Source organism: Panulirus ornatus, chromosome 16 (genome assembly GCF_036320965.1).
Source record: "Panulirus ornatus isolate Po-2019 chromosome 16, ASM3632096v1, whole genome shotgun sequence".
NCBI lineage: Eukaryota > Metazoa > Arthropoda > Malacostraca > Decapoda > Palinuridae > Panulirus > Panulirus ornatus.
Genome location: NC_092239.1, coordinates 14,050,820 through 14,076,529, shown reverse-complemented (window position 1 = coordinate 14,076,529; position 25,710 = coordinate 14,050,820). Strand labels below are relative to the sequence as shown.

Genomic DNA, 25,710 nt, shown 5'->3' with positions numbered 1-25,710 from the left:
CATACATAGCTCCTTCATATATTTGTTAACAAGTAGCTCCTTCATACATTTGTTTGTAAGTGATGCTTTCATACATTTGTTTACATGTTCTTTCATACAGTTGCTTATGCGTAGCTCCTTCATATATTTTTGTTTACGAGTAGATCTTTCATACATTTGTTTACATGTTCTTTCATACAGTTGCTTATGCTTAGCTCCTTCATATATTTTTGTTTACGAGTAGATCTTTCATGCATTTGTTTACATGTTCTTTCATACAGTTGCTTATACGTAGCTCCTTCATATATTTTTGTTTACGAGTAGATCTTTCATACATTTGTTTGCAAGTGATACTTTCATACATTTGTTTACATGTTCTTTCGTCATACCGTTGCTTATACGTAGCTCCTTCATATATTTGGTTTACATAGAGTTCTTTCATATATCTATTACACGTAGTCTGTCTATTGCTCGCGTGTGTTTCTTTCGTCTACCTGTTCGTCAGGCTTGGATTATCATGACTCCCAGTCTGAAAGCTTAGAGAAATGACGCTTAATTCACTCGTCTTTATTTTATACCCCAGTCTGAAAGCTTAAAAAAATGACGCTTGATTTACTCGTCTTTATTTCATACCCCAGTCTGAAAGCTTAAAAAAATGACGCTTGATTTACTCGTCTTTATTTCATACCCCAGTCTGAAAGCTTAAAAAAATGACGCTTGATTTACTCGTCTTTATTTCATACCCCAGTCTGAAAGCTTAAAAAAATGACGCTTAATTCACTCGTCTTTATTTCATACCCCAGTCTGAAAGCTTAAAAAATGACGCTTAATTTACTCGTCTTTATTTTATACCCCAGTCTGAAAGCTTAAAAAAATGACGCTTAATTCACTCGTCTTTATTTCATACCCCAGTCTGAAAGCTTAAAAAAATGACGCTTGATTTACTCGTCTTTATTTTATACCCCAGTCTGAAAGCTTAAAAAAATGACGCTTAATTTACTCGTCTTTATTTTTTCATTTGTACTTCCGCCTGAGCCAAGAGCTTTATTTTATACCTGTATAAGACTGTCGACATATAACTGTCTTCTTCATAAGTGGTTCTCGTCCTCATAACGGCTTAAATTCAGTTTGCTAAGGCTGTTAAGACCCTAAACCCAAGAATGAAACAGCTTATTTATGTTTATGGTGTTCACAAAAACTACGGCAACTTGGGGTTGTTACAAGGGTTACTGAATATAGGAAACAGAGCAACAATACGCCCGTAATGACACTTTCAAAATGTACATTGAATATGGGCTCCCGTGGTGTAGCTAAGGTTAGCGCTGTTCCTGACCGTGACGCATTCACGGGCCGCCCCCATTTCGAGTGAATAGGTTCGAATCCTGGTTGCAGAAGTCGGTCCACAATCAACCCAGCTGTTCATTCACCTCTTGGGGTTGGTCGATATAATGGGTAACTGTCTCAGGCCAGGATATATATATATATATATATATATATAGAAAAAATTATATGTTTAAGCAGCCGGGGAGAAATCACTGTGGCTTCCTTCACCACAACAAAACAAAGGCCTGACAACCCCAGGGTGAAAAATCTTCGCTTTAGGTGTAATTTTCTTCTTCAGCTGACTGTTGCTGTAGACTGGTTCTCTCTACGTCCATGCAGCTTGATTTTGTATTATGATTATATTTTGGATTCTTTTTTTTTCCTAAACTGGTGCTGGATAGTGCTATGAAGGTCTTAATTTTGTTTATATCCTCTGTGTATATATTTGTGGTATGGAGAGTGAGTGTCATGTTTGCGTGATTTTTCTTGTTTCTTTCCTCTTTATATGTTTATTTGCGTTGGCTCGTATGTGTCTTTGTTTGGTTCTTATATGATCCTATACGTTTTCTTGCAAAGGACTGTGTATGTCTGTACATACGTATATGTATCAGTGTGGCCTTCGTCCTTACCTGCCGCTGCTACTGGCCTCACATATTGCCTTACCGTGCCTCCCCGACACCCTCTCCTCTGCTCCCACCCGACGATCCTAATGGCTGTGGAAATATCGTCCCTAATTAGTAATAAACAGTCGTCATCATCCCCCTGACTCGGAGGGTGTTGACCTCTGGTTCACCTGAGTTCGAAACTCTCCAGATTCTCGGTATGACGAAGGTGTCACTATGTTCCTGCCGTCACATACCGTGACGCCTCCTCCATGTCCTGCATAGATCCCATCTTGTGTTGACCCCTTGGACCCAGGTGTGTGTGTGTATGTGTCACCTACTAATTTTACTCTGTACTTACGTTTATATTGTTTCTCAGTAATGGGTGAAAAGTTGGCACCAAACCTGCTATGGCGGCCTATGACTTCGTCAACTTCCACCGGTTCCCACCACCAGCCCTCGAGGATGGCTATATCCAGGCGGGGGGGAAGAGGCTCGTATGTCCATTGTTTATGTGAAGTGCTTGATCGCCTCTGTCGCAAATGATGACTCAAGCTCCTACGTTCATGTGAGGGATGATGATAAACACGTTCTCAGGTTAGGAAGTAGTAGTGATGATACGGGTCTGCTTGTTACCAAGTACATAACAAAGCTGATGTGATATTGATAATAGATGCTTGAGGAATGTCGGTGGGTGACTGACCAGTCGGTAATATGTTGAGTCTAGCAGCTGATTGGCCCGTCACTACACTTGATGAAGCTGGGTTGGCTGGTTAGGTCATTGGCATTGATATGGGATTGGTATCACTATGGGATGTGCGCTAATATAGGACTGCGCTAACATGAAACCTGCGCCTGTACGGGTTCAGCGCCATGATGCAGCCCACTCAAACAGCAGAGCTGCGCTTTTTCAATCTACAGATGCTCAAAAAAAAAAAAAGAAGACGATTAAGGAAGTGTTGATATTTACGGAGGTTACAGGACCTCGTTCATCTATGTATCTTTCATAAATTGTCGTCAAAAAAATGATATACATCAAATAAATTTAGACCATTTATGGGATGCATACGTCCTTATATCTGCTATCCTACTAAGATGTCAAGGATGTTTTTGTGTATACGGTGCTGATAGACATAGCCTTTCGATACTTTGATACGAATCCTTATTCGAAAGTGCCGGTTACTTGTCCACACTTCACAGGTCAGTGACAGAGAGGGGCCATGACCCGGCCGGTGTTGATGTTGTCCTTGACGGGTAGAGAGTCAATACCTACCAGCGGAGGTAAAATGAACCGCGCCGAAGTGCTTCATTAGCGGGTCGAATCGTCTCGGAGCCCTGATGATGGCTTGGGTTCAAGGTTTCCGAAGGAGGTTGGTGGGGGGGGGGTTAAGGGAGGTCAACAGGACGGAGGAGACGGTTGCTAGGGCGTGGCTTAGACCTAAGCTAACCCCTCCAACACACACACACACACACACACAGGCTTGAAGAAGAACCTGAGGTAGTTCGTGTAGAACAGAAGAACCACGTGTCGGAAACCATTAGTTCTTTCCGTACAAAGAACAAGAAGAGAAGAACGCCCCCAGACTATGATGATTATGATAACATGGCACTGAAGAACAAGAACAACAGGAGCATAAAAACAAGTGACCAGGATGCAACCACACAATAGGAACAACAAAGACAAAATTTGTAGTCAAACATGTAAGGACTGACGTCAGGCAGAGGGACAAATACTACGGCTGTACAAAATAATGGGAGTCAAGAGTAAGGAGTCATACAACAACAACAACAAAAACATTGTCGTTCTATAACAAAGACACTGGACAGGAAACAAAAATAATAGACACAGATAACAAAAGCGCAGGTGTTAGCCATCGAGAACATAGGCATTAGATGACAAAGACACAGTAGTCAGAGAAAGAAATTTAGAAAAACTGATCAGACAACAAAAGACACTGGCGTCAAAGAACAAAATCATTGAAATCAGGCGAGAGTAATACAAGTCAGACAACAAAAACCACTGGAGTAAGACTACAAAAACCACTGGAATAAGACTACAAAAACAACTGGAGTAAGACTACCAAAACCACTGGAGTAAGACTACAAAAACAACTGGAGTAAGACTACAAAAACCACTGGAGTAAGACTACAAAAACCACTGGAGTAAGACTACAAAAACCACTGGAGTAAGACTACAAAAACCACTGGAATAAGACTACAAATACCACTGGAGTAAGACTACAAAATCTACTGGAGTAAGACTACAAAAACACGAGAGAGGACAAAAAATGTAGTCAAAACCAGCAAAAACACTGGAGTTAGACAACAGTCAGACAAGCAGAAATGAAAGTGGGATGATAAAGAAAGAAAACGGACAATGGGACAATAAGGGGACGACTATAAAGCTTAACGGAGGATTCTATGATGAAAACGAAAGGTGGGAAGAGGGATGGAGGGGCACGAAAATGACGACGTTTACGAATTACATGACCGTAGCGAGGGACGTGACGACCTCGTAGAAGGAGAGGGAGGTAGTTGGACTGTGTGTGTGTGTGTGTGTGTGTGTGTGCTAATGTTCGACAAAGCTCCACCTACCACCCTCACCCCCATATCCGGCGGCAATTAGCTAGTCTGCTGACCCACCGCCACCTCCTCCTCCTCCTCCTCCTCCTCCTTCAGGAGGGAGAGAGAGAGAGAGCCACCGACATCATTGCACCTGCACGACACTCGGGTTCATCGCTCCCCAAGGAGGGGGCGGCTCTGAACCACACTGTCTCCCAATGAACCTCAGATGAGGCAGCCCTAACCCAAGCGGTGAAGGAGGGAGGGAAGGAAGGAGGAGCACCGGCCTGAGTGATGAACACCGCCCTCCCCATCCCGACAGACCATTGGGTCCTTAAGGTGGCCGTGAAGAGCTGTTGGTGTCTGAAGTCTCGTCGGTTTAGCGTTGTTGGTGCTAATTGCTTGGACTCACACCAGAGTCAATAGTTGGACTAATTAGTCGGTTATAAAGAGGATGAGGGCACCTTGGTAAATTAATATATATATATATATATATATATATATATATATATATATATATATATATATATATATATATATATATATATATATGTATATATATATATATATTATCCCTGAGGAGAGGGGATTAAGAGTACTTCCCACGTATTCCCTGCGTGTCGTAGAAGGCGACTAAAAGGGGAGGGAGCGGGGGGCTGGAAATCCTCCCCTCTCGTTTTTTTTTTTTTTTTAATTTTCCAAAAGAAGGAACAGAGAAGGGGGCCAGGTGAGGATATTCCCTCTAAGGCCCAGTCCTCTGTTCTTAACGCTACCTCGCTAATGCGGGAAATGGCGAATAGTATGAAAGAAAAAAAAAAAAAGAAAAAATATATATATATATATATATATATATATATTTATATATATATATATATATATATATATATATATATATATATATATATATATATATATATATATATATATATATATATATATATATGTATATATATTACCAAGTACTTACTGCAAAGGTGAACATGGATATGATCATGTATTTTTTTTTCTATGGATGTTACACACACACACACACACACACACACACACACACACACACACACACACACACACGCAAGTCAGATAAAGGGTCAAGCCATCATACCAAGGTTCGTACCGTCGAGCTCAGGGATCGTACCGTCATGCCCCAGATATCAACACGGACTAGTGGTGCTGGGTTGGTCCTGGATGTACCCTTATACATGTGACTCGCTACGTAACGATGTGTGCGTGTGTGTGTGTGTGTGTGTGTGTGCCACCCACACCCTCCAGTACCCGTGCCCCGCGGGCAGCTGGCGGCGCTTCTCTTGTGTTGAGGACGGAGGCCGCTGACGCTCGCCAGGCCTGCCACCTGCCCCCGCCACCATATGTGTACTCCCTCCTCCCTGGGGGATGGGCACGTGGCCATGGTGGAGTAGGGCGGCCCGCGTGGGACGGCCTCATCTCACGCGAGTTTTCCCGCTACCATTATGGCCAAGGAACAGAGACGGCTTATATATATATATATATATATATATATATATATATATATATATATATATATATATATATATATATATATATATATATGTATGTATATTAACTAGTGTTTGAAAACTCGTCATCTTTTACGATAGAACCGTCTGTGTCCATAATGCAACAGACGAAAGTCACATAAAAATAAGTTTGAATAAATCAGAAAAAAAAAACAAAAGAGCATCATCACTCGAGAGGAAAAAGGATATAATCACCAGTCGAAAGAACACAAGAGCATCACCAGTATAAGAAAAAAGATCACATATATCAATCATAAGAAAACAAAATAGCATCATCAATTAAAGGGGAAAAAAAAGAGTTTCTCGTTAATCGAGAACATTAAAAAAGAGCATCATCAATTACTGGGTGGATCATCATCCATCGAAAAAGAAAAAACAAATGAGAATCATCAAATAAGGCCAAAGAGAGAGAGAGAAAAAAAGAGCATCTGTATCAACTCAAAAATAATTACATATAGCTATGTAAAGCATCCAGGTCAGGCGATCGTCTAGCCATCTTCACGTGAAGAGTAAATACAAACTACTACAAGACTTGCGAACCTTACCAGTAGCCAGTGTCTTATGCTCAAGGCATTGAATACGTCTCTCAGTGGACGTTTGAACTGTGCTACTAACTCGGGTGGGAAGAAAAATAACTCGACAGTTATGATTTCCAGGCGATAGACGTGAGTCTCACATTTATGACCTGTTTTAAGATTTCTTTTGTTCGCCTTTGATTATAATGTTAATTGTTTGTTTACCCTTAAAGGAAATACATTAAGAATTATTAACACATACACACACACACACACACACACACACACACACACGAAGGATCAGAGAAGGGACCAAGTGAGGATTTTTTCCTCTAACGCTCATTCATTTGTTCTTGACGCTATCTTACTCACAAGGGAAATAGCGAATATATATATATATATATATATATATACATAGTATCGTGACCTAAAGATGTGACATGGTCGATAACAATACACTGAAATGACCCAGTTTGACCCGTTTGGGTCCAGTGTTCGTTAATCAGCTGGGGAGATGACCGGTAATGATTTCCGTAACGATCCAACTACACCATTAACCTACTTGTGTGTGGTTTGAGGCAAAGCCGGAATAGGGTCGTAAATCTCTGTCATGTTTACAATTGTGTAAATCAGGTCACATCAGTGTGTGTTTGTGTATGTGTGTGTGTGTGTGTGTGTGTGTGTGTGTGTGTGTGTGTGTGTGTGTGTGTTGTGTGTGTGTGTGTGTGTGTGTGTGTGTGTGTGTGTGTGTGTGTGTGTGTGTGTGTGTGTGTGATTTACCGGACTCCTCCTACTTGTGGTTACGCCGCGAGTTAAAAGTCTCCGTCTTTAAGTTTGGTCGAATTTTCAGAGAGACGAGGAACGCTGAGATGTACATCCTCTTTTCTCCACGAGTCTTGTCCTCATTGTACGAGGGACGCTGATATATGAATCCTCTTTTCCACGTGAGTCTTGTCCTCATTGTACTTTTCTAAATGAGGAAATGGATTTCACCCAGCGTCCAGTGACTGTCAAAGTGAGATACACTGTGGTCTTTGTGTGGCGACTCAACACACTGGCGAATCTCCCTTTGGTCTTTGTGAGGCGACTCAACACGCTGGCGAATCTCCTTTTGTGGCGTGTGTTTAAGATGCACCAGAACTACATTGCGGGACGTGTCCCATCCGTTGGTTATATCCTGTAGCCACTGGTAGACAGTTGTTTATATTTGTTGCATGACAGAGTCAGTGAATAGGATATCATGTACTGTGGGGATGGGAGAGTCGGTGATATAGCAGCACCATTGTCACGTCCATTTTAAGCCAACAGTGTTCAAGAGTAAGAGAGGTGTGAGGGTGTTGGGGGAAAGAAGAATGCAACTGAACACAGGATAATGTCCTGACGTAATAGACTAAATTCACAGGAAGATAGACCAGCAGATCTTGACCATACAACGGTCGTCAACACTTTGAAGTCCTGCCACTTTCTTTACAATGAAGCACCGTCTACCACAGAACGGAAAGTCTGTGTCTTACAGAATTTATAGCGAAATAGGAGAAATAAATTTTTTGTTTTTCTTAGATCTTGGCTGCGTGAGTACCAGGTTCGGGCTGAACCCTCGCCTGGACTCTATATATTGGGTAGCTTGGTGCACCTGACCAGAGAGGACAACAGATGAGTTTCCTGTACTTTTGCTTTGTCGAAGCAAAGACTCTCTCTCTCTCTCTCTCTCTCTCTCTCTCTCTCTCTCTCTCTCTCTCTCTCTCTCTCTCTCTCTCTCTCTCTCTCTCTCTCTCTCTCTCTCTCTCAAGGTGTTGGTATCGTGCGCAAGTTTATTATTTCATAAGGAAAGGATCCCTGGAGAAAGAGAAATAGGGAGAGAACGCGCGACTGACGGACATGAGAGGGGGAGGGAGGGAATGGGGAAAGAGAGACAGAGAAATGTATAGGAGGAAGGGAAGGGGAAAGGGGCATCACCCTCGCCTTGGCTCAGCAACAAACCTCGAGCCTTCCAGGTTCACACTTGGAAGAAGACGCCATAATCGACGCTGATGATCCTCAGTGATTGTAATGACTTCCTGGTGGCATAATGTCGGTGATGAAACGCCATCCTTTTGATGAGGTCAGATCGAAGCGCTCCTCACACATAACCGGCTGGCGACTCCCCTCCTGTCATTACCTGTGCATCGCTGAGCATCCTGAGAAGGAATGTCTGGTAGTACTTCTTCAGGCAGGGTACATGATATCCGGCTCTGAGCCGTCGCCCAATACAGGAAAGCCGGTAAGGAGCCCCGATGGAGGTATCCGGCCGTTGACTCTGCCGATTTCATGGGTGGTTGGTCGATCTAGTGACGTAGACACCGCGTCAACTCAGAAGAAGAAGAAGAAGAAGTAGCGCTTCTTCCTTCGCCAGATGACGATCCCTGACTATCCCTTTTGCCAGATGGTTCGTCTCCTTCGTACGGTAGCTAACCCATTGGTCGGGTGGTTCCTAGTTCGTTAGGCAGTTCCCCCTCTGTTCGTTAACGTGACACATGCATCATCAGGCTGATCCTCCATAGCTAACTGACCTCTCCGTCAGATGGTTCCTCCTTCGTCAGGAAGCTCTTCCTTTCTTAGGTACCCTTTCTTTAGTCAAGTGGCTCCTGCTTCGTCCTTTATCAGGTGGCTCCCCTCTCATTAGTTAATTTCTCCTATATTATCACTGACGCCTTCTCCGCCGTCAGGTACCTCCTCCTCCTTCGTTAGGTAACTCGAAAGTCATTAACAGGCCTTCTTCGTCACGTGGTTCTTCCCTCAGCAGGTCGACCCCTTTTCATCAAGTAGTATCTCCCCCCATCAACTGGCTGTTCCTTTATCTGGTTGCATCCATTCGTCAGCTGCCTCCTCCTTCATCAGGACGGCTCGTCCTTCGTCAGATAGCGACTCTTTCAAACGTGCAGCTCCTCTTCGTCTGGCAATTCTAATTCAGAATACACATAATGAATCAAGGGTAGGAGGGATATTAATCATTTTCATTTTTTTTTTTTTTTTTTTTTTCAAAAGAAGGAACAGAGAATTGGGCCAGGTGAGGGTATTCCCTCAAAGGCCCAGTCCTCTGTTCTTAACGCTACCTCGCTAATGCGGGAAATGGCGAATAGTTTGAAAGAAAAGAATATATATATATATATATATATATATATATATATATATATATATATATATATATATATATATATATATATATATATATGTATAATGGTTTCAGTCAGTAAGTCATAGACCTTTTACTTTAAATCTGTATTGTTGAATAATGATTTTCGTCTTTTCCTAATCTTTAGTCTCGATTGAAAGCGGGAGAGACTCACCACAAGAACTCGATGATAGAAGACCAAGGGATAATGTAAAGCCCAAATATTTTCCCCCTTCTCATTTACAAGAGAAGATCTCAGACATTAGCCAAACATCGTGGAAGAGATTATTTCACCTGACATGCCCGCTTAACTGATCACCTTGTGATGGTTGGATTTAGCTGGCGAAGTCAAAAGGGGAAAGTAAGCTGAAGTCATTATTGGCGAAGTAAGCATGAAGCCATTATTGGCAAGTTTGACATCTCCTGAGTCACTCTGTCTAGTCGTTGGTGGAGAGGTGTTTGTGGTAACATATGAACTCTTTGATTGAATACAGAAAGCTTAGGAATGTCCGTGGCTGTTCGAGGAGGGAAAGAAATGTTGGTGCGTGACGTTGCTACACTCTTCTGGAATCACGGTTGGAGAGCTAGTTGTCCATGTTCTCACCTGGGAAGGGGAGCGAGAGAGACTAGTGGAGTCAATGGAGAAAAGACGTTGCGTGTGTGTGTGTGCATATGTGTGTGTGTGTGTGTGTGTGTGTGTGTGTGTGTGTGTGTGTGTGTGTGTGTGTGTGTGTGATATCTTTACTGAAGTTTGTTCATTGGTGGAGAGGTATATATGCTTCATTTTTATTAGTAGAGAGGTATATATGCTTCAGTTTCATTGGCAGAGGGGGTATGTATGCCTCAGTTTCACTAGTGGAAAAGCATATACGTTTCAGTTTCATTGGTGGAGAAGGACTGATGCTTCAGCATCATTGGTAGAGGAAGTAATACTTCATTATCATTGGTCAAAAACCACTCATGCTTACGTTGCTTCATTATTATTGGTTGAGATTTAGATATGCTTCATACTCATTGGTAGAGAGATATATGATGTCATAATAAGTCTCTTCGTTCATTGGTGGTTGAGTAACACAACTGCCGGAGATCAGTGTGGCGTTCAGCCAGCCCAGCTCTGTCAGGTGTCTACGATGAGGGTAAGGTGACACACCACGCATGTAGTACCCGGCAGTACGTGGGAAAGCCATGTACATGGGGTGATCCAGACGAAGAAAGTCCTTGTCATTTATAACTGAGGTCTTCAGCTGGAAGACATTTCTATGCTGTATAGAGGAAGGTAAGGTAGTAAAGCAGAGAGGCAGTGGAATTGTCACTTGCATAAGGAGTGCAGCGAGAGAATCTGCCAAGGGTAAATCCGACATGAGAGAGAGACACGTATTCTGACCGACTTGTCCTTCCATTCTTTGAGGGTAAATACTTCAGTCCAGAGAAAGTGGTCGCTGAGGGACGAAGACGCATTTCCAAACCCGTGAGTTGGAACATTATGACACCTCATGATGTCACTCACCTCAGCCACGCAGTTACTAAGTTACCGCAGAAGCTGATTCCTGATCACATTTCGTACTGAGACTTTATCAAAACTACGTCAGCGGTATCGTGGCTCATCCTACGGGCGATCTCTGTGTACCTCGATACATCCAGAAACACAACAATAGACCAAAGAAATTCAGAGGAGATCGGATCTGAGATGGGATTCCTCTTCGTACATGCCATTTCCCTCCGTCCTGATGATACTGACTGATGTGTTTATAGCCACTCCACACACCCAGGTATCAGACCATCGTGTATCATCAGGTCTATCACAGCCTCAGAAAGGTTTTTGATCTACCTGACCAAGATACGTTATTGGTCACATCCTAACCGGGTTCGTCTTTTCTTTTCTCCTTCGTCTAAATGACCTCATATTAATAGCCCACCAACTTTCCATTCACAACTTTTTTTTTTCATATACGCTTGACGTCCCCCACGCTGCCTGGAAGAGATAAGCCTGGAAGAAAGAGAATTCCCAGAAGGGTTGTGGAAGTAGGAGGGAGCTTCGAGAAACGTCTACCTCCATCACACCGCCCAGGAAGATAGTGCGCAACTGGTCGAGAATCCGATAAGACCTGAGGTTAAAGAAGAACCACAAGTGAATGGATGTGCTCCTTTTGAGTACTGTGTGTGTGTGTGTGTGTGTGTGTGTGCCAAGAGAACCTCAAGTGAGAGGAGGCGCTCCTTTGGGTACTGTGTTTGTGTGCCAGGAATACAAGAACCTGGTCTCCCACAACTCCGGCAGGAGGTTCCTGAATTCATTCCTTTTCTTCCCGGGACTCCTCGTGACAATAGAGATCTGAAACGAATATCGATATAAGTGAATGCCTCCCCTTCGAAGCAGATTGATAAACATCTGTCGCTTAAACTTCTTCCTCTTTCGCCCCGAGTAAACCAGAAACAGATCTAATGATCTAACTCTGCTCACAAAAGCCTGGCTGGAGGGGGGCATTGCCAGGAAGTGTTCCATTTAATTCGATCCTCCAAAGTTGACACCAGACCACGTCACACGTATTTCTGAGGCGGAAATATAGAACTGACTGTGATCGTGAGTAGAGAACCTTAATATCAGAGATAACGAATGATTTCTTTTTTCTTTTTTTTTTTTTCTTAAAGACGTTAAACACCGATGAAGAGGAAATCGCTGCAGTTTCAACGCTATATGGAAGAGAATGTGGTGAGGGAAAGTATGAGACTAAGAAAGAGAAAACAATGGTTTGATAGGAAAATAAAATATTGAAAAAAGTGATTAGGAAAATAAATAAAATGAGAGTAAAGGAATATGTTGATGAGGTGTTTAATCAGTCTTAAGAGAATGGCTTTCAACGTGTTGCACTTACTGAATAAGATTAAGGCACCAGAGCAACTTTATCAGACAACTATAGTGCCTGGTCCAGATGAGGCATCAGCTACTCTTATGTAGAAAAAAAAGATAGCAATGGCCAAGTCCATGATGCAGCTGTTAAGTCAAAGTTTGGATGAACGCAACATCACGAGTCATACGTCAAGATGGTTGATGCTCTATCAAACCGAAAACGAAGATGTCGTTACCGGACTCTGCCTGCTTGTTGTTACACCACGACTGTAAAGGTCGCTTTGGTCAGGGGTATGGTCTGTCATCGGGATACAGTCTCGTCCAAGACCTTTCCCCCCCAGCGAGGGAGTCAATCCTTTCCCTGCTGAAAGAATGTAGCGCATGATAATAATGATAATAATAACAGTAATAATGATAATAATAATAATAATAATAATAACGATAATAGTAATAATGATAATAAAGATAATAATAATAATAATGATAATGATAATAATAATAATGAGGATGATAATAGTAATAATAATAATAATAATGATAATGATAATAATAATGATAATAATAATAATAATAATTATAATAACAATAATGATACAGAGATTCTAAGCTACAGTGAGTCTTACGTTCCATGCTATAAAAAAGAATCTTCAAAAGATTAATTAAGAGGCATTTGGAATACCTGACTCTCTCTCTCTCTCTCTCTCTCTCTCTCTCTCTCTCTCTCTCTCTCTCTCTCTCTCTCTCTCGGCAACAGTCATCACCGCCCAACACCACATCTCCAACCCGCTAATCATCTCTTGGTAACTAACATGAAAACGTGAATTCACGCACTTTTTTTTTCTCTCTAATTTTTCGTCTGAGGAGAAAACATGAAACAGATCGAGTTAGTTGAGAGAAGAGACGTTCGTTGTGTTGTTAGTGGGGGATTATACGCAGTAAACGCTCCAGCCAGAAGTATTTTTGGGTTTTAAAAAGAAGCTTTTCTTTCTTGAAATGTTGACACAAAGTTATATAATGCCCTACAGCTACACGAGGATATATATATATATATATATATATATATATATATATATATATATATATATATATATATATATATATATATATATATATATATATGGTTGCGAGGCGTGGGCTATGGATAGAGTTGTGCGCAGGAGGATGGATGTGCTGGAAATGAGATGTTTGAGGAAAATGTGTGGTGTGAGGTGGTTTGATCGAGTAAGTAACGTAAGGGTAAGAGAGATGTGTGGAAATAAAAAGAGCGTGGTTGAGAGAGCAGAAGAGGGTGTTTTGAAATGGTTTGGGCACATGGAGAGAATGAGTGAGGAAAGATTGACCAAGAGGATATATGTGTCGGAGGTGGAGGGAACGAGGAGAAGAGGGAGACCAAATTGGAGGTGGAAAGATGGAGTGAAAAAGATTTTGTGTGATCGGGGCCTGAACATGCAGGAGGGTGAAAGGAGGGCAAGGAATAGAGTGAATTGGAGCGATGTGGTATACAGGGGTTGACGTGCTGTCAGTGGATTGAATCAAGGCATGTGAAGCGTCTGGGGTAAACCATGGAAAGCTGTGTAGGTATGTATATTTGCGTGTGTGGACGTGTGTATGTACATGTGTATAGGGGGGGGTGGGTTGGGCCATTTCTTTCGTCTGTTTCCTTGCGCTACCTCGCAAACGCGGGAGACAGCGACAAAAAAAAAAAAAAAAAAAAAAATATATATATAGTATTCCCTGCGTGTCGTAGAAGGCGACTAAAAGGGGAGGGAGCGGGGGGCTGGAAATCCTCCCCTCTCGTTTTTTTTTTAATTTTCCAAAAGAAGGAACAGAGGGGGCTAGGTGAGGATATTCCAAAAAAGGCCCAGTCCTCTGTTCTTAACGCTACCTCGCTAACGCGGGAAATGGCGAATAGTTTAAAAGAAGAAAAGAAATATATATATATATATATATATATATATATATATATATATATATATATATATATATATATATATATATATATATATATATGATGACATAGTCCATGATGATAGCTATGTAGGTGAAATCGCACTTTAGTAGGAGTTCATATAATTTCATTTAACATGCAATACTTCGTAGAGACAGTCCACCTCATCAGGTGCCAGTACTTAACTAAGTTATTTATTTACATCCCAACATCTCATCGGTCTGGGTTGACCGCCCATAACCGTTGTAAGGGAGAGTGATTAAGGAGAGTCACGTGACCTGGGTAGCTGAGTGTGTCTTAAACAACTTTTCATATATTTTTTCGTGCTTTGTCAATTTTCTCATCATGATTTGGGTAATGATAGGATGGGCTCTAAAGTTGCTTTGGGGGATAAATTGATCCATTTTCCCTTTTTAACTGTTAAGGTCGGTCAGCCCAAACACTAGTTGGTCTGTAATGGGTTGACGCTAGAAGGCGGAACTCCGGTGTGATGTTGGGATTCAAATAACTTTGTTAAGTACTGGCACATGATGAGGTGGATTGTCTCCACGAAACATGTCGTGCCTCATGTATAGAGAAATTACATGTTAAATGAAATTATATGAACCCCTACTGAGGTGCGATTTCACCTATATCTATCTATCTATCTATCTATCTATCTATCTATATATATATATATATATATATATATATATATATATATATATATATATATATATTTTTTTTTTTTTTTTTTTTTTTCATACTATTCGCCATTTCCCGCGATAGCGAGGTAGCGTTAAGAACAGAGGACTGGGCCTTTGAGGGAATATCCTCACCTGGCCCCCTTCTCTGTTCCTTCTTTTGGAAAATTAAAAAAAAAACGAGAGGGGAGGATTTCCAGCCCCCCGCTCCCTTCCCTTTTAGTCGCCTTCTACGACACGCAGGGAATACGTGGGAAGTATTCTTTCTCCCCTATCCCCAGGGATAAAATATATATATATATATATATATATATATATATATATATATATATATATATATATATATATATATATATATATATATATATATATATATATATATGGATTTGTATGTAGCATTTATGGATCTGGAGAAGGCATATGATAGAGTTGATAGAGATGCTCTGTGGAAGGTATTAAGAATATATGGTGTGGGAGGCAAGTTGTTAGAAGCAGTGAAAAGTTTTGATCGAGGATGTAAGGCATGTGTACGTGTAGGAAGAGAGGAAAGTGATTGGTTCTCAGTGAATGTAGGTTTGCGGCAGGGGTGTGTGATGTCTCCATGGTTGTTTAATTTGTTTATGGATGGGGTTGTTAGGGAAGTGAATGCAAGAGTTTTGGAAAGAGGGGCAAGTATGAAGTCTGTTGGGGATGAGATAGCTTGGGAAGTAAGTCAGTTGTTGTTCGCTGATGATACAGCGCTGGTGGCTGATTCATGTGAGAAACTGCAGAAGCTGGTGACTGAGTTTGGTAAAGTGTGTGAAAGAAGAAAGTTAAGAGTAAATGTGAATAAGAGCAAGGTTATTAGGTACAGTAGGGTTGAGGGTCAAGTCAATTGGGAGGTAAGTTTGAATGAAGAAAAACTGGAGGAAGTAAAGGGTTTTAGATATCTGGGAGTGGATCTGGCAGCGGATGGAACCATGGAAGCGGAAGTGGATCATAGGATGGGGGAGGGGGCGAAAATCCTGGGAGCCTTGAAGAATGTGTGGAAGTCGAGAACATTATCTCGGAAAGCACAAATGGCTATGTTTGAAGGAATAGTGGTTCCAACAATGTTGTATGTAAGTGAGGCGTGGGCTATGGATAGAGTTGTGCGCAGGAGGATGGATGTGCTGGAAATGAGATGTTTGAGGACAATATGTGGTGTGAGGTGGTTTGATGGATTAAGTAACGTAAGGGTAAGAGAGATGTGTGGAAATAAAAAGAGCGTGGTTGAGAGAGCAGAAGAGGGTGTTTTGAAATGGTTTGGGCACATGGAGAAAATGAGTGAGGAAAGATTGACCAAGAGGATATATGTGTCGGAGGTGGAGGGAACGAGGAGAAGTGGGAGACCAAATTGGAGGTGGAAAGATGGAGTGAAAAAGATTTGTGTGATCGGGGCCTGAACATGCAGGAGGGTGAAAGGAGGGCAAGGAATAGAGTGAATTGGATCGATGTGGTATACCGGGGTTGACGTGCTGTCAGTGGATTGAATCAGGGCATGTGAAGCGTCTGGGGTAAACCATGGAAAGCTGTGTAGGTATGTATATTTGCGTGTGTGGACGTATGTATATACATGTGTATGGGGGTGGGTTGGGCCATTTCTTTCGTCTGTTTCCTTGCGCTACCTCGCAAACGCGGGAGACAGCGGCAAAAAAAAAAAAAAAAAAAAAAAAAATATATATATATATATATATATATATATATATATATATATATATATATATATATATATATATATATATATATACACGCAGACAGAAGAATTATTGCCAAACTTCGCCAACCTGAGGTTGCACGCGAAGTGTCACTTTGGCGAGGCTGTACCATCGTCAGTTGACGAAAGAGGTTGTAACTTCGTCAAAGAAATTCTCGCTTCAGAGGAGTCCATCCTGTCCCTGCTGCTGAATGTAGCGCATCCTTGGAGCTGCAGGAGACTCTAGGGGAAAAAAAAAAAAAAAATCCTTACAGAAGAAACTAATTTAAGCTCTTCGGGTGTTTGTAGAAGAAGGATAAGACGAAAAATAAAAAAAGGAGGAGAGAATCCCACAGCTTCGCTGGAAAGAAGGTATCATAACGGCCAATCCTCGTGTGGTAGGTCTCCACACAGAAACTACAGGAAGCAGCAGCCAATTGTGTGCCTTAAATCCAGTCAGACCTTAGTGGCTGGGACACACACACACACACACACACACAGTGGCTGCTGAGCGGGACACCTTGACTGGAAGCAGAACGCAGAGGTAGCTGGTTGGTTTCCATGAAATGTGGACTCTTGAGACTTCTGGAAACCCCCACATCACAGTGAGATCAACACGAGCGTATCTTGCCCCGGAGCCAGGTCACCTGTGGTCCTCCGACCTCTGTGGGGATTGTGTTTGACCTTCAGTCTGTGTGGGTCGCATTGATGAAACCTTTGTATCAGTTCTTCCACGACCTAGATTAATAGATTCTGATCCCTTCGCTCGGAACCTACCTCAGCTAATCGAACAGCAACGACATCGTCAGTAGAACTGGTTGGTACCTTTTCTGATATGGGCCTTCGCATGTTCGCCAGCCATACTGAAGCGCCAGGCAACGTACGAGTAATAATCTCGAATTTCACTTTCGAGCGACCTGGAAAATCATCTTAACTCCAGAGTTTGCGTGAGGCAAAGTTGTCATAAGTCTGGAAGTCTATGTTTAACAGGATCTGATCCCCCTGACTCTGACCTCCCACCCAGAGCTTTTCGGCGCAGTCAAGGTCGGTCAGTATAGAGCGAGGGCCGGCAACCTATCTGGGTTCAAGGACATAGTGAAGTAAGGTTGGGTAAGCACCTCAGACTTCAAGGCTAAGCTGGAGGCAATCAGCCTCCTCAAGAGTCGAGCAAATGCCAGGTTATTTTCTAGATTACAGATAACGATAGAGAAAGTTTTTATTTAGCATGTAGTGGACTTCCTCAGTCGAAGATATAAAAACGGCCCGCGTGTGTGTCATCTGGGGTCCACGGCATTTACGAAGGCCAGAACCCGGGTCATGTGATGCACGGAGCTCAGCGCTGCTGCAGGGGTGTTCGATCATCTCAAGAACGCCGTCGGTAAACCCCGTCAGCGAAGGTTCTCCATTTTTGACACGTCGTTTTTTTGCTCATGTTAAGGAACACGTTAGCAGGAGGTGCCATATAAACGAAGGCCCACCTCAAGAACTCCCTCAGTAGACCCCCGTCGTCAACGATGGTCGGCCATGATGCCTCTTGTGCACTTCCACTCGATGAAGATATCACGAGACATCTTCGAGAATAAGGACGCTGACACAGGTAGAGACGACTCCAGGAAGCCCCACTCAACGTTGATGATTCCTGGAGAGCTCTAGACACCCGGAGATAAAGCGAAAAGTTGTCCAATTGAGTTCGTGTTTCTCCTGTTATACTGACCTTACTCTGAGAGACAGGGGCTCAGCTTTGCAAAGTCAGTCGACCACAGATGAGACCCCCTTTTCAGCACTATAAACTGTGCTCACGGACGTGTTGCTGTGTTGCTGTGAAGATCTCCAAATCTTAGGGAGGTGTGAGGGCCTCTCAGTCTCCGAATGAATCCAGGTAAAGAGGCTCCTCCAGCCCTCCCTCTCAGTCTGCGGAGGAGTCCAGGTAAAGAGACTTCTCCAGCCATCCCTCTCAAGTCTCCGGAGGAGTCCAGGTAAAGAGGCTTCTCCAGCCATCCCTCTCAGTCTCCGGAGGAGTCCAGGTAAAGAGGCTTCTCGAACTGCCCCTCTGAGTCAAGATTGACGAAGGACAGTCACGTCATCAGCACCTATCGTTCGTGCGAGTCTTGTTCAACCCCGTGTTCACATGATGAACACCGGAGGATAGAACATACATAGGATTTTACTCAGATCCGATTTGTATTCCCCATATGGAGACACATATAGATAGACTTACAGACATTTACATTACACACACACACACACACACACACACACACACACACACACACACACACACACACGAGTAAGAAAGTCCTTCGTCCACTTCTGGCTGAAGACACGGAAAATGTCTCTGAACCTTCAAGTCATCTGATGGAATATTTGCTGCTGGGGATATTGTGAATACTCTCTCGAGTTTTCACATCCACATGTTTGCCACAGATGAGAGCAACGTTCGGCATTAACTGCTTTGCAGTGGGTACAGGTGATTGTGTGTTGGCCTGGGTTGATTTCAACAGACGCACATATTACAACTTACGTGATGAGAGAGAGAGAGAGAGAGAGAGAGAGAGAGAGAGAGAGAGAGAGAGAGAGAGAGAGAGAGAGAGAGAGAGAGAGAAAGAGAGAGAGAGAGAAGAGGGAGGGAGAGGGAGATAAACTAAGAATCAGATGTCCCCCTCATAACACTGCCACTCCAGTTACTGTCGAGGATGTAAAAGGACCCCAAAGTCTCCGTTTTCTGTGTAGAGACAGGGGAGACGACGGGTCGTGTGTCTTACCCCGAGGTAAGGCCTATGTCTCACTTGGTCCCCATGGTGCCTCCTCGCCCAGGAAGGGAAGGACACACACGTCCTGATGAATTAGCAAAGACTGTTTCCTCGAAGGATGTAATTAACCTTACGAGTATCAGGGAAACATTGCGACTTGAACAAAATCTTTTTGGCTCAAGAGGGAATGAAATCGACACACAGATTCATCTACTATAATCATATGCAAAGATATATATATATATATATATATATATATATATATATATATATATATATATATATATGTGTGTGTGTGTGTGTGTGTGTGTGTGTGTGTGTGTGTGTGTGTGTGTGTGTGTAGGTAAGCACGACATTTTCTTTTAGACAAGTTCTGTTAAAGATCAATTCACTTTTGGTATTCGCTAGTTTCTTTATCGCTCTTCTCTACTTTCCCAATCGTAGTTTTCGCGGATACTGGAAGATTATTATAAACCAAATTCGCAATATCATTTTCCATTTTTCTTTATGATAGTATGGGACGTTTTGAGATACATATCTCACCATCAGTGTGAGAACTAGAGCACAAAATCATGTGAGTATAGCCACAATGAGTTGAGCTCAGAACATGGTCGCTGCGACATGGTCACATCAAGTCAGTACACGAAGCAGGACGGGTAACGTTGGAGCGGCCAGTGGTCTCAGTGAGATCTGTGTAGGATCAGTCAGTCATGTTGCAGTAGGCGATGGACCAGCCAATGATGGACCAGCCAGTGATGTGGTGGGTTAGTAATGATCAACTAGTAACTCCTCGGGGAAATTATCGCAACACCTGATGGTGAAGGAAATAATGAGGAAGGGAAGTGCAGTGGTCGCATTTAGTATTCATCCCACGACAATATCTTGATCATAGAATTAACTGTTTTTCCTTGTTGTGGACGGCGTTGGCCCTTCCACATGTGGTTGTATGACACAGTTTAACTCTGGCCGGTAACCGGGCGAGTGGTAATTCAACTCAGGGTGGGAGAAATGAGTTACGTCACTGGAAAGGTGAGTTTTTATTGGTCAATGTCCGTTGCTTGCGTGTGGGTTTTTCTCCATCCATAGTTAATATCGAATCAGGGAGGACGTGGCTAATGAGACCGAGCTCTGAAGCAACTTCAAGACGATACTCAGAATGAGGCAGATGCGAGATGACCCTCGGAATGAGACAGCTTCGAGATGGTCCTCAGAATGATACAACTTCGAGACGATCCCCAGAATGAAACTGCTTCGAGATTATTCTGAGAATGATACAGGTTCGAGACATTCCTCTGAATGAGACAGCTTCGAGACGATCCTGAGAATGAGACTACCTCGAGCGACACTCAGACCACCAAAGCCAGTCACATTCTCTCCTGTTGAGTTGCCATGTGTATGGGAGGAGGAGCAGCTGTTGTTATCCAGTGAGCAGGATTTTCACCCTTGATTTAAAGAATCTCGGAACCGGTTGTCACTCCCAGTGAGTCTCACAGAGGTCCAGGTGTGGACAAAGTAATTTTGAAGTCCGTTCTCAAGTGACCCAGTGCAGGAGGATCAAGAGGTTAGTTAGTATAATCGCTTTATTAACCAGTTCAGATGTTGATGCGGTGAGTAATACACTAACAGACCAGCAGACCAGAGTTATACAAATATAGGTGAGCATGAAGTGGGTTGAGGGCTCTCCTGTATTGAGTACACAGATACAAGTAAGCACAGATCGAGTCATTACCAAAATATATTAACAGTAATCTATGAATTAGGTCTCAGCTTGGGACTGAGGACCCCATGCATTTGGTATATAGATATTACACATGAGAGAATGTGTCAATACACACGAATAGACAGTGGATCAGTACAAGGTGGGTTGAAGTTCCTGTGTAGTCAAATGCATACATTGTAAAGGGTCAGCATATATTAGGAGAGAAGAGGGACACATAAGGCAGATCAATGTATTAGAGGCACGTTCATCGCCTTGCAGAGCTCGTGTACATGATTTGGACGTCCTTTTCTTTTTTTTGCGTCCATTTACGATCCCACTGACACCTTATGTTCAGCCTTTTGTTGACACTTAGCCAACCTGACTGAATGGTTACGTCCTTCTCCTTTTGGTATGTGTGACAGGAAACAGCTCCTTCTCCTGACTCTCGGGTAAGCTGTTACCAGCAACTGCAAACAACTGACTGGTCTCGAGGAACGGGTCGTAGATATGAGCCGATGACTGACATCTGATGTCCGCTTACGAAATCACCTCACTTAGTCATGGGTTCGGTTCGTACCAACGCTCAACCCTCGAAGTCACCTCGCTCCTAAGCTGCCCAGAACCAGACCACAGTAACAGGACTGTGTATAGTTAGGTCTAAGTTTCAGGCGGGTTTTAAGCGAACTTTGGTCATTTTGATTTCGTCCGTGGCTGCTTGTGTAGGGCCGTTGATTTCGAGATCGCGATGAGCGCCCTTTTTCATCTCGACGCTGACACCTTTTGTTAATCACTTATCCAACATCGTTTGCCCTCTAACTAACGGAAGTATCCATCGTTTGCCCTCTAACTAACAGAAGTATCCAACATCGTTTACCCTCTAACTAACAGAGGTATCCAACATCGTTTGCCCTCTAACTAACAGAAGTATCCATCGTTTGCCCTCTAACTAACAAAAGTATCTAACATCGTTTGCCCTCTAACTAACAGAAGTATCCAACATCGTTTACCCTCTAACTAACAGAAGTAATCACTGATATTGTGACCATCAAAATATGTGGTAGAGCTTGCACGAGGGTCAGGGGAGGTGGCACGAGTGGTGATGGTATTGCTAGTGGTGATGACAGTGGCAGTGTGATGGGGAGTGGTGGTGAAAGCACTGGTACTGGAAGTAGTTGTGGTAGTGGTGGTGATCAAAGTGGTGGAAGAAGACACTGTAGTGGTGACTGTGATGGTGAAAATGGTAATAGTCGTAGCTATGATTATGCCTGAGGTGGTGATAGGAGTATAGTGTAAGTGTTGATAGCAATGGTGATGGTAGTGGTGATAGTAGTCATGATGGTGGTATTAGTTTGGTTGTGGTACTTAAGCAGTGGTGATAGTGTGGGAGGATGTGGTGATAGGAGTCATACTGGCCATGCTGGTGTTGATGATGGTGCTACTGGTAGTGGCTGAAGTAGAAGCGATAGTAGTGGTGGTAGTAGCGATGATAGTGGTAGTGGGGTGGTGATCGTGGTAGTGGTGGTGTTAGTAGTCGTGGTCGTAGTAACGATGGCAGAGGTTTTTCAGGCATCAGGGATGTTTTCCCTGGCGTGAGAGGCAGCAGATCTGCCCTCGCGCCTCGGTTGTCGTGGGGAAAAATTTAGTCGTAAGTCTCTCTCTCTCTCTCTCTCTCTCTCTCTCTCTCTCTCTCTCTCTCTCTCTCTCTCTCTCTCTCTCTCTCTCTCTCTCTCTCTCTCAATACGGTTGTTAGAGGAGAGGAAGAAGACGTCAGCTACAGGATGAGGCAGTGTGATATGGAAGAAAAGGTGTTATATGTTCAAGTGTGACTTTCTCCTGCATGGTGGGGATTTTTTGGAAGCATTTTTTTGTACTTCATTTATATACCCCCTTGGGTGGACTAGGGGGTATATATATATATATATATATATATATATATATATATATATATATATATATATATATATATATATATATATTTTTTTTTTTTTTTTTTTTTTTCATACTGTTCGCTATTTCCCGCGATAGCGAGGTAGCGTTAAGAACAGAGGACTGGGCCTTTGAGGGAATATCCTCACCTGACCTCTTCTCTGTTCCTTCTTTTGGAAAATTAAAAAAAAAAAAAAAACGAGAGGGGAGGATTTCCAGCCTCCCGCTCCCTCCCCTTTTAGTCGCCTTCTACGACACGCAGGGAATACGTGGGAAGTATTCTTAATCCCCTACCCCAGGGATATATATATATATATATATATATATATATATATATATATATATATATATATATATATATATATATATATATATATAGTTAAGGTGTATCTTTCGGTCTTCTTAAAAAAGATATTCACTAAGCTAAACTAAGCCCTGTTAACTGCGTACATTGACGGATGACTGGAGCCTCCCTAAGTGCTCTGAGGCTTCGAGGGAACTAAAGGTGTTCCATGTTTATCCCGTGGTCTAGATCTCGGATGTGTCTGTCTGTAGTTTGTACCATCGTTGTCTTCCAGTCATTGCCCGGTCATTCTGGATTGCTTCTCCCAAGCACGAACCGACTGATTGAATCTTTAATCATTTGCGACGTCCTGCGGTGTTTTCAATATAGAGGTATTTCTCATATGTGACGAATCGTGGAGCTTTATTTTGTCCTTATTTTAACCCTCAGCATGTGTGATGGGAGGCTGAGAAACGTTGGTATAAGTGACTAGGTAACACCGGGTGTGATTTCTGGTTCTACGGGAAATGCCAGAATCTGTACAGACTCATTCAAAAATGGTTTTCCTAATACGAGTCTTTCGGTAATATCTACTATCAAACCTCCCTGGTGTTGAATAGGATTCTGCAGCTCCTCTTTTAAGCTGAACTGTTACCTTCTGTGGTTATACATACGTTAGGTTTTATTCTTCCTCTGGCCACCATTGTAAACCTCTCTCTCTTTATCTCTAGGATGCAGTAGGTGGAAAGTTGCTACCGTTCTTTGAGTCCCTCTTGAATACTCCGTTTTCTCTGGTTCACCTTCCCTAACTTGATTTCTAGCGCTTGATACCTTTAGGTTAGCGGGTGTTAACGGTGATGTGCCTAGGATAGAGTAGCGATACAGCGATTCCTCGAATCATGAATGCTGCTTATATGATATTATAGTACCTGTATTGACCACTAACTGGAATTATCCTAATTACCCCACAATATTCATGGTTTGCGAATCGGATATTCAAATAGGGAGCGAAGGATTTATAAGTTTTGTATCTTCTGGATGCAGTACATGTAGAGCATTGGTTGCTAGACTCTGTGAGTCGCCTACCACCAACTAACTTGCCTTCCCTCTGCTTTTGAAACTGTAAACAGCACGACTTCATCACAATAGGATACTTTAAACCTAACCTAACCTTACATGTGTTACAATACTTCTCTCAAACAATCGCATATTAAACATAGTATCAAGTATTCTTTGCTATATCTGTATTTGTTTTTCCGGTACAGATTGTAATTTTTTTTTTTTTTGTTACATTGATACTGCTTATCTCCTCTCTTCTCATCATGGTTATATCCACAAACATTTAAACGCCCCAGCCTAAGCCTTCGAGGAGGATGAGCACTCCCTCCCTGGCTCCTTCTTGTTCCATCCTTTAGAAATTGAAACCCAAGAAAGGGAGGATTTCCAGCCCCCTCCGCTCCCGCCTCCTGTACTCTCCTTCTACGACCTGCAGGGAATGTAGAGGTAGAATTTTTCTCCCCTACCCCAGGGATATATATATATATATATATATATATATATATATATATATATATATATATATATATATATATATATATATTCCCTGGGGATAGGGGAGAAAGAATACTTCCCACGTATTCCCTGCGTGTCGTAGAAGGCGACTTTTTAAAAGGGAAGGGAGCAGGGGGCTGGAAATCCTCCCCTCTCTTTTTTTTTTTTTTCCAAAGGAAGGAACAAAGAAGGGGGTCAGGTGAGGATATTCCCTCAGAGGCCCAGTCCTCTGTACTTAACGCTACCTCGCTGAAGCGGGAAATGGCGAATAGTATGAAAGAAAAAAGAAAATATATATATATATATATATATATATATATATATATATATATATATATATATATATATATATATATCTTTTTTTTAATTTTCCAAAAGATGGAACAGAGAAGGGGGCCAGGTGAGGATATTCCCTCAATGGCCCAGTCCTCTGTTCTTAACGCTACCTCGCTAACGCGGGAAATGGCGAATAGTTTGAAAAAAAAAAAAATATATATATATATATATATATATATATATATATATATATATATATATATATATATATATATATATATATATTCCTATGAGTCTACGGGGAAAATGAAACACGAAAAGTTCCCAAGTGCACTTTCGTGTAATAATCACATCATCAGGGGAGACACAAG

General features: G+C 42.4%; 2 protein-coding genes across 2 annotated transcripts in view; one reads left to right on the top strand and one right to left on the bottom strand.

Moving 5' to 3' along the window:
- The window catches only part of LOC139753902 (uncharacterized), a 56,804-nt gene extending 48,272 nt beyond the window's left edge, over positions 1-8,532 (bottom strand). The window contains exons 1-2 of the mRNA XM_071670859.1: positions 8,494-8,532; positions 7,507-7,699 (exon numbers count right to left, since the gene is read on the bottom strand). Coding sequence (XP_071526960.1) covers positions 7,507-7,699; positions 8,494-8,532 — 232 coding nt within the window. The remainder of the gene's footprint in view (positions 1-7,506; positions 7,700-8,493) is intronic.
- LOC139754164 (ras-related and estrogen-regulated growth inhibitor-like protein) overlaps positions 1-25,710 on the top strand; it is a 392,942-nt gene that overhangs the window by 265,296 nt on the left and 101,936 nt on the right. The gene's annotated exons all lie outside the window — the stretch shown is intronic.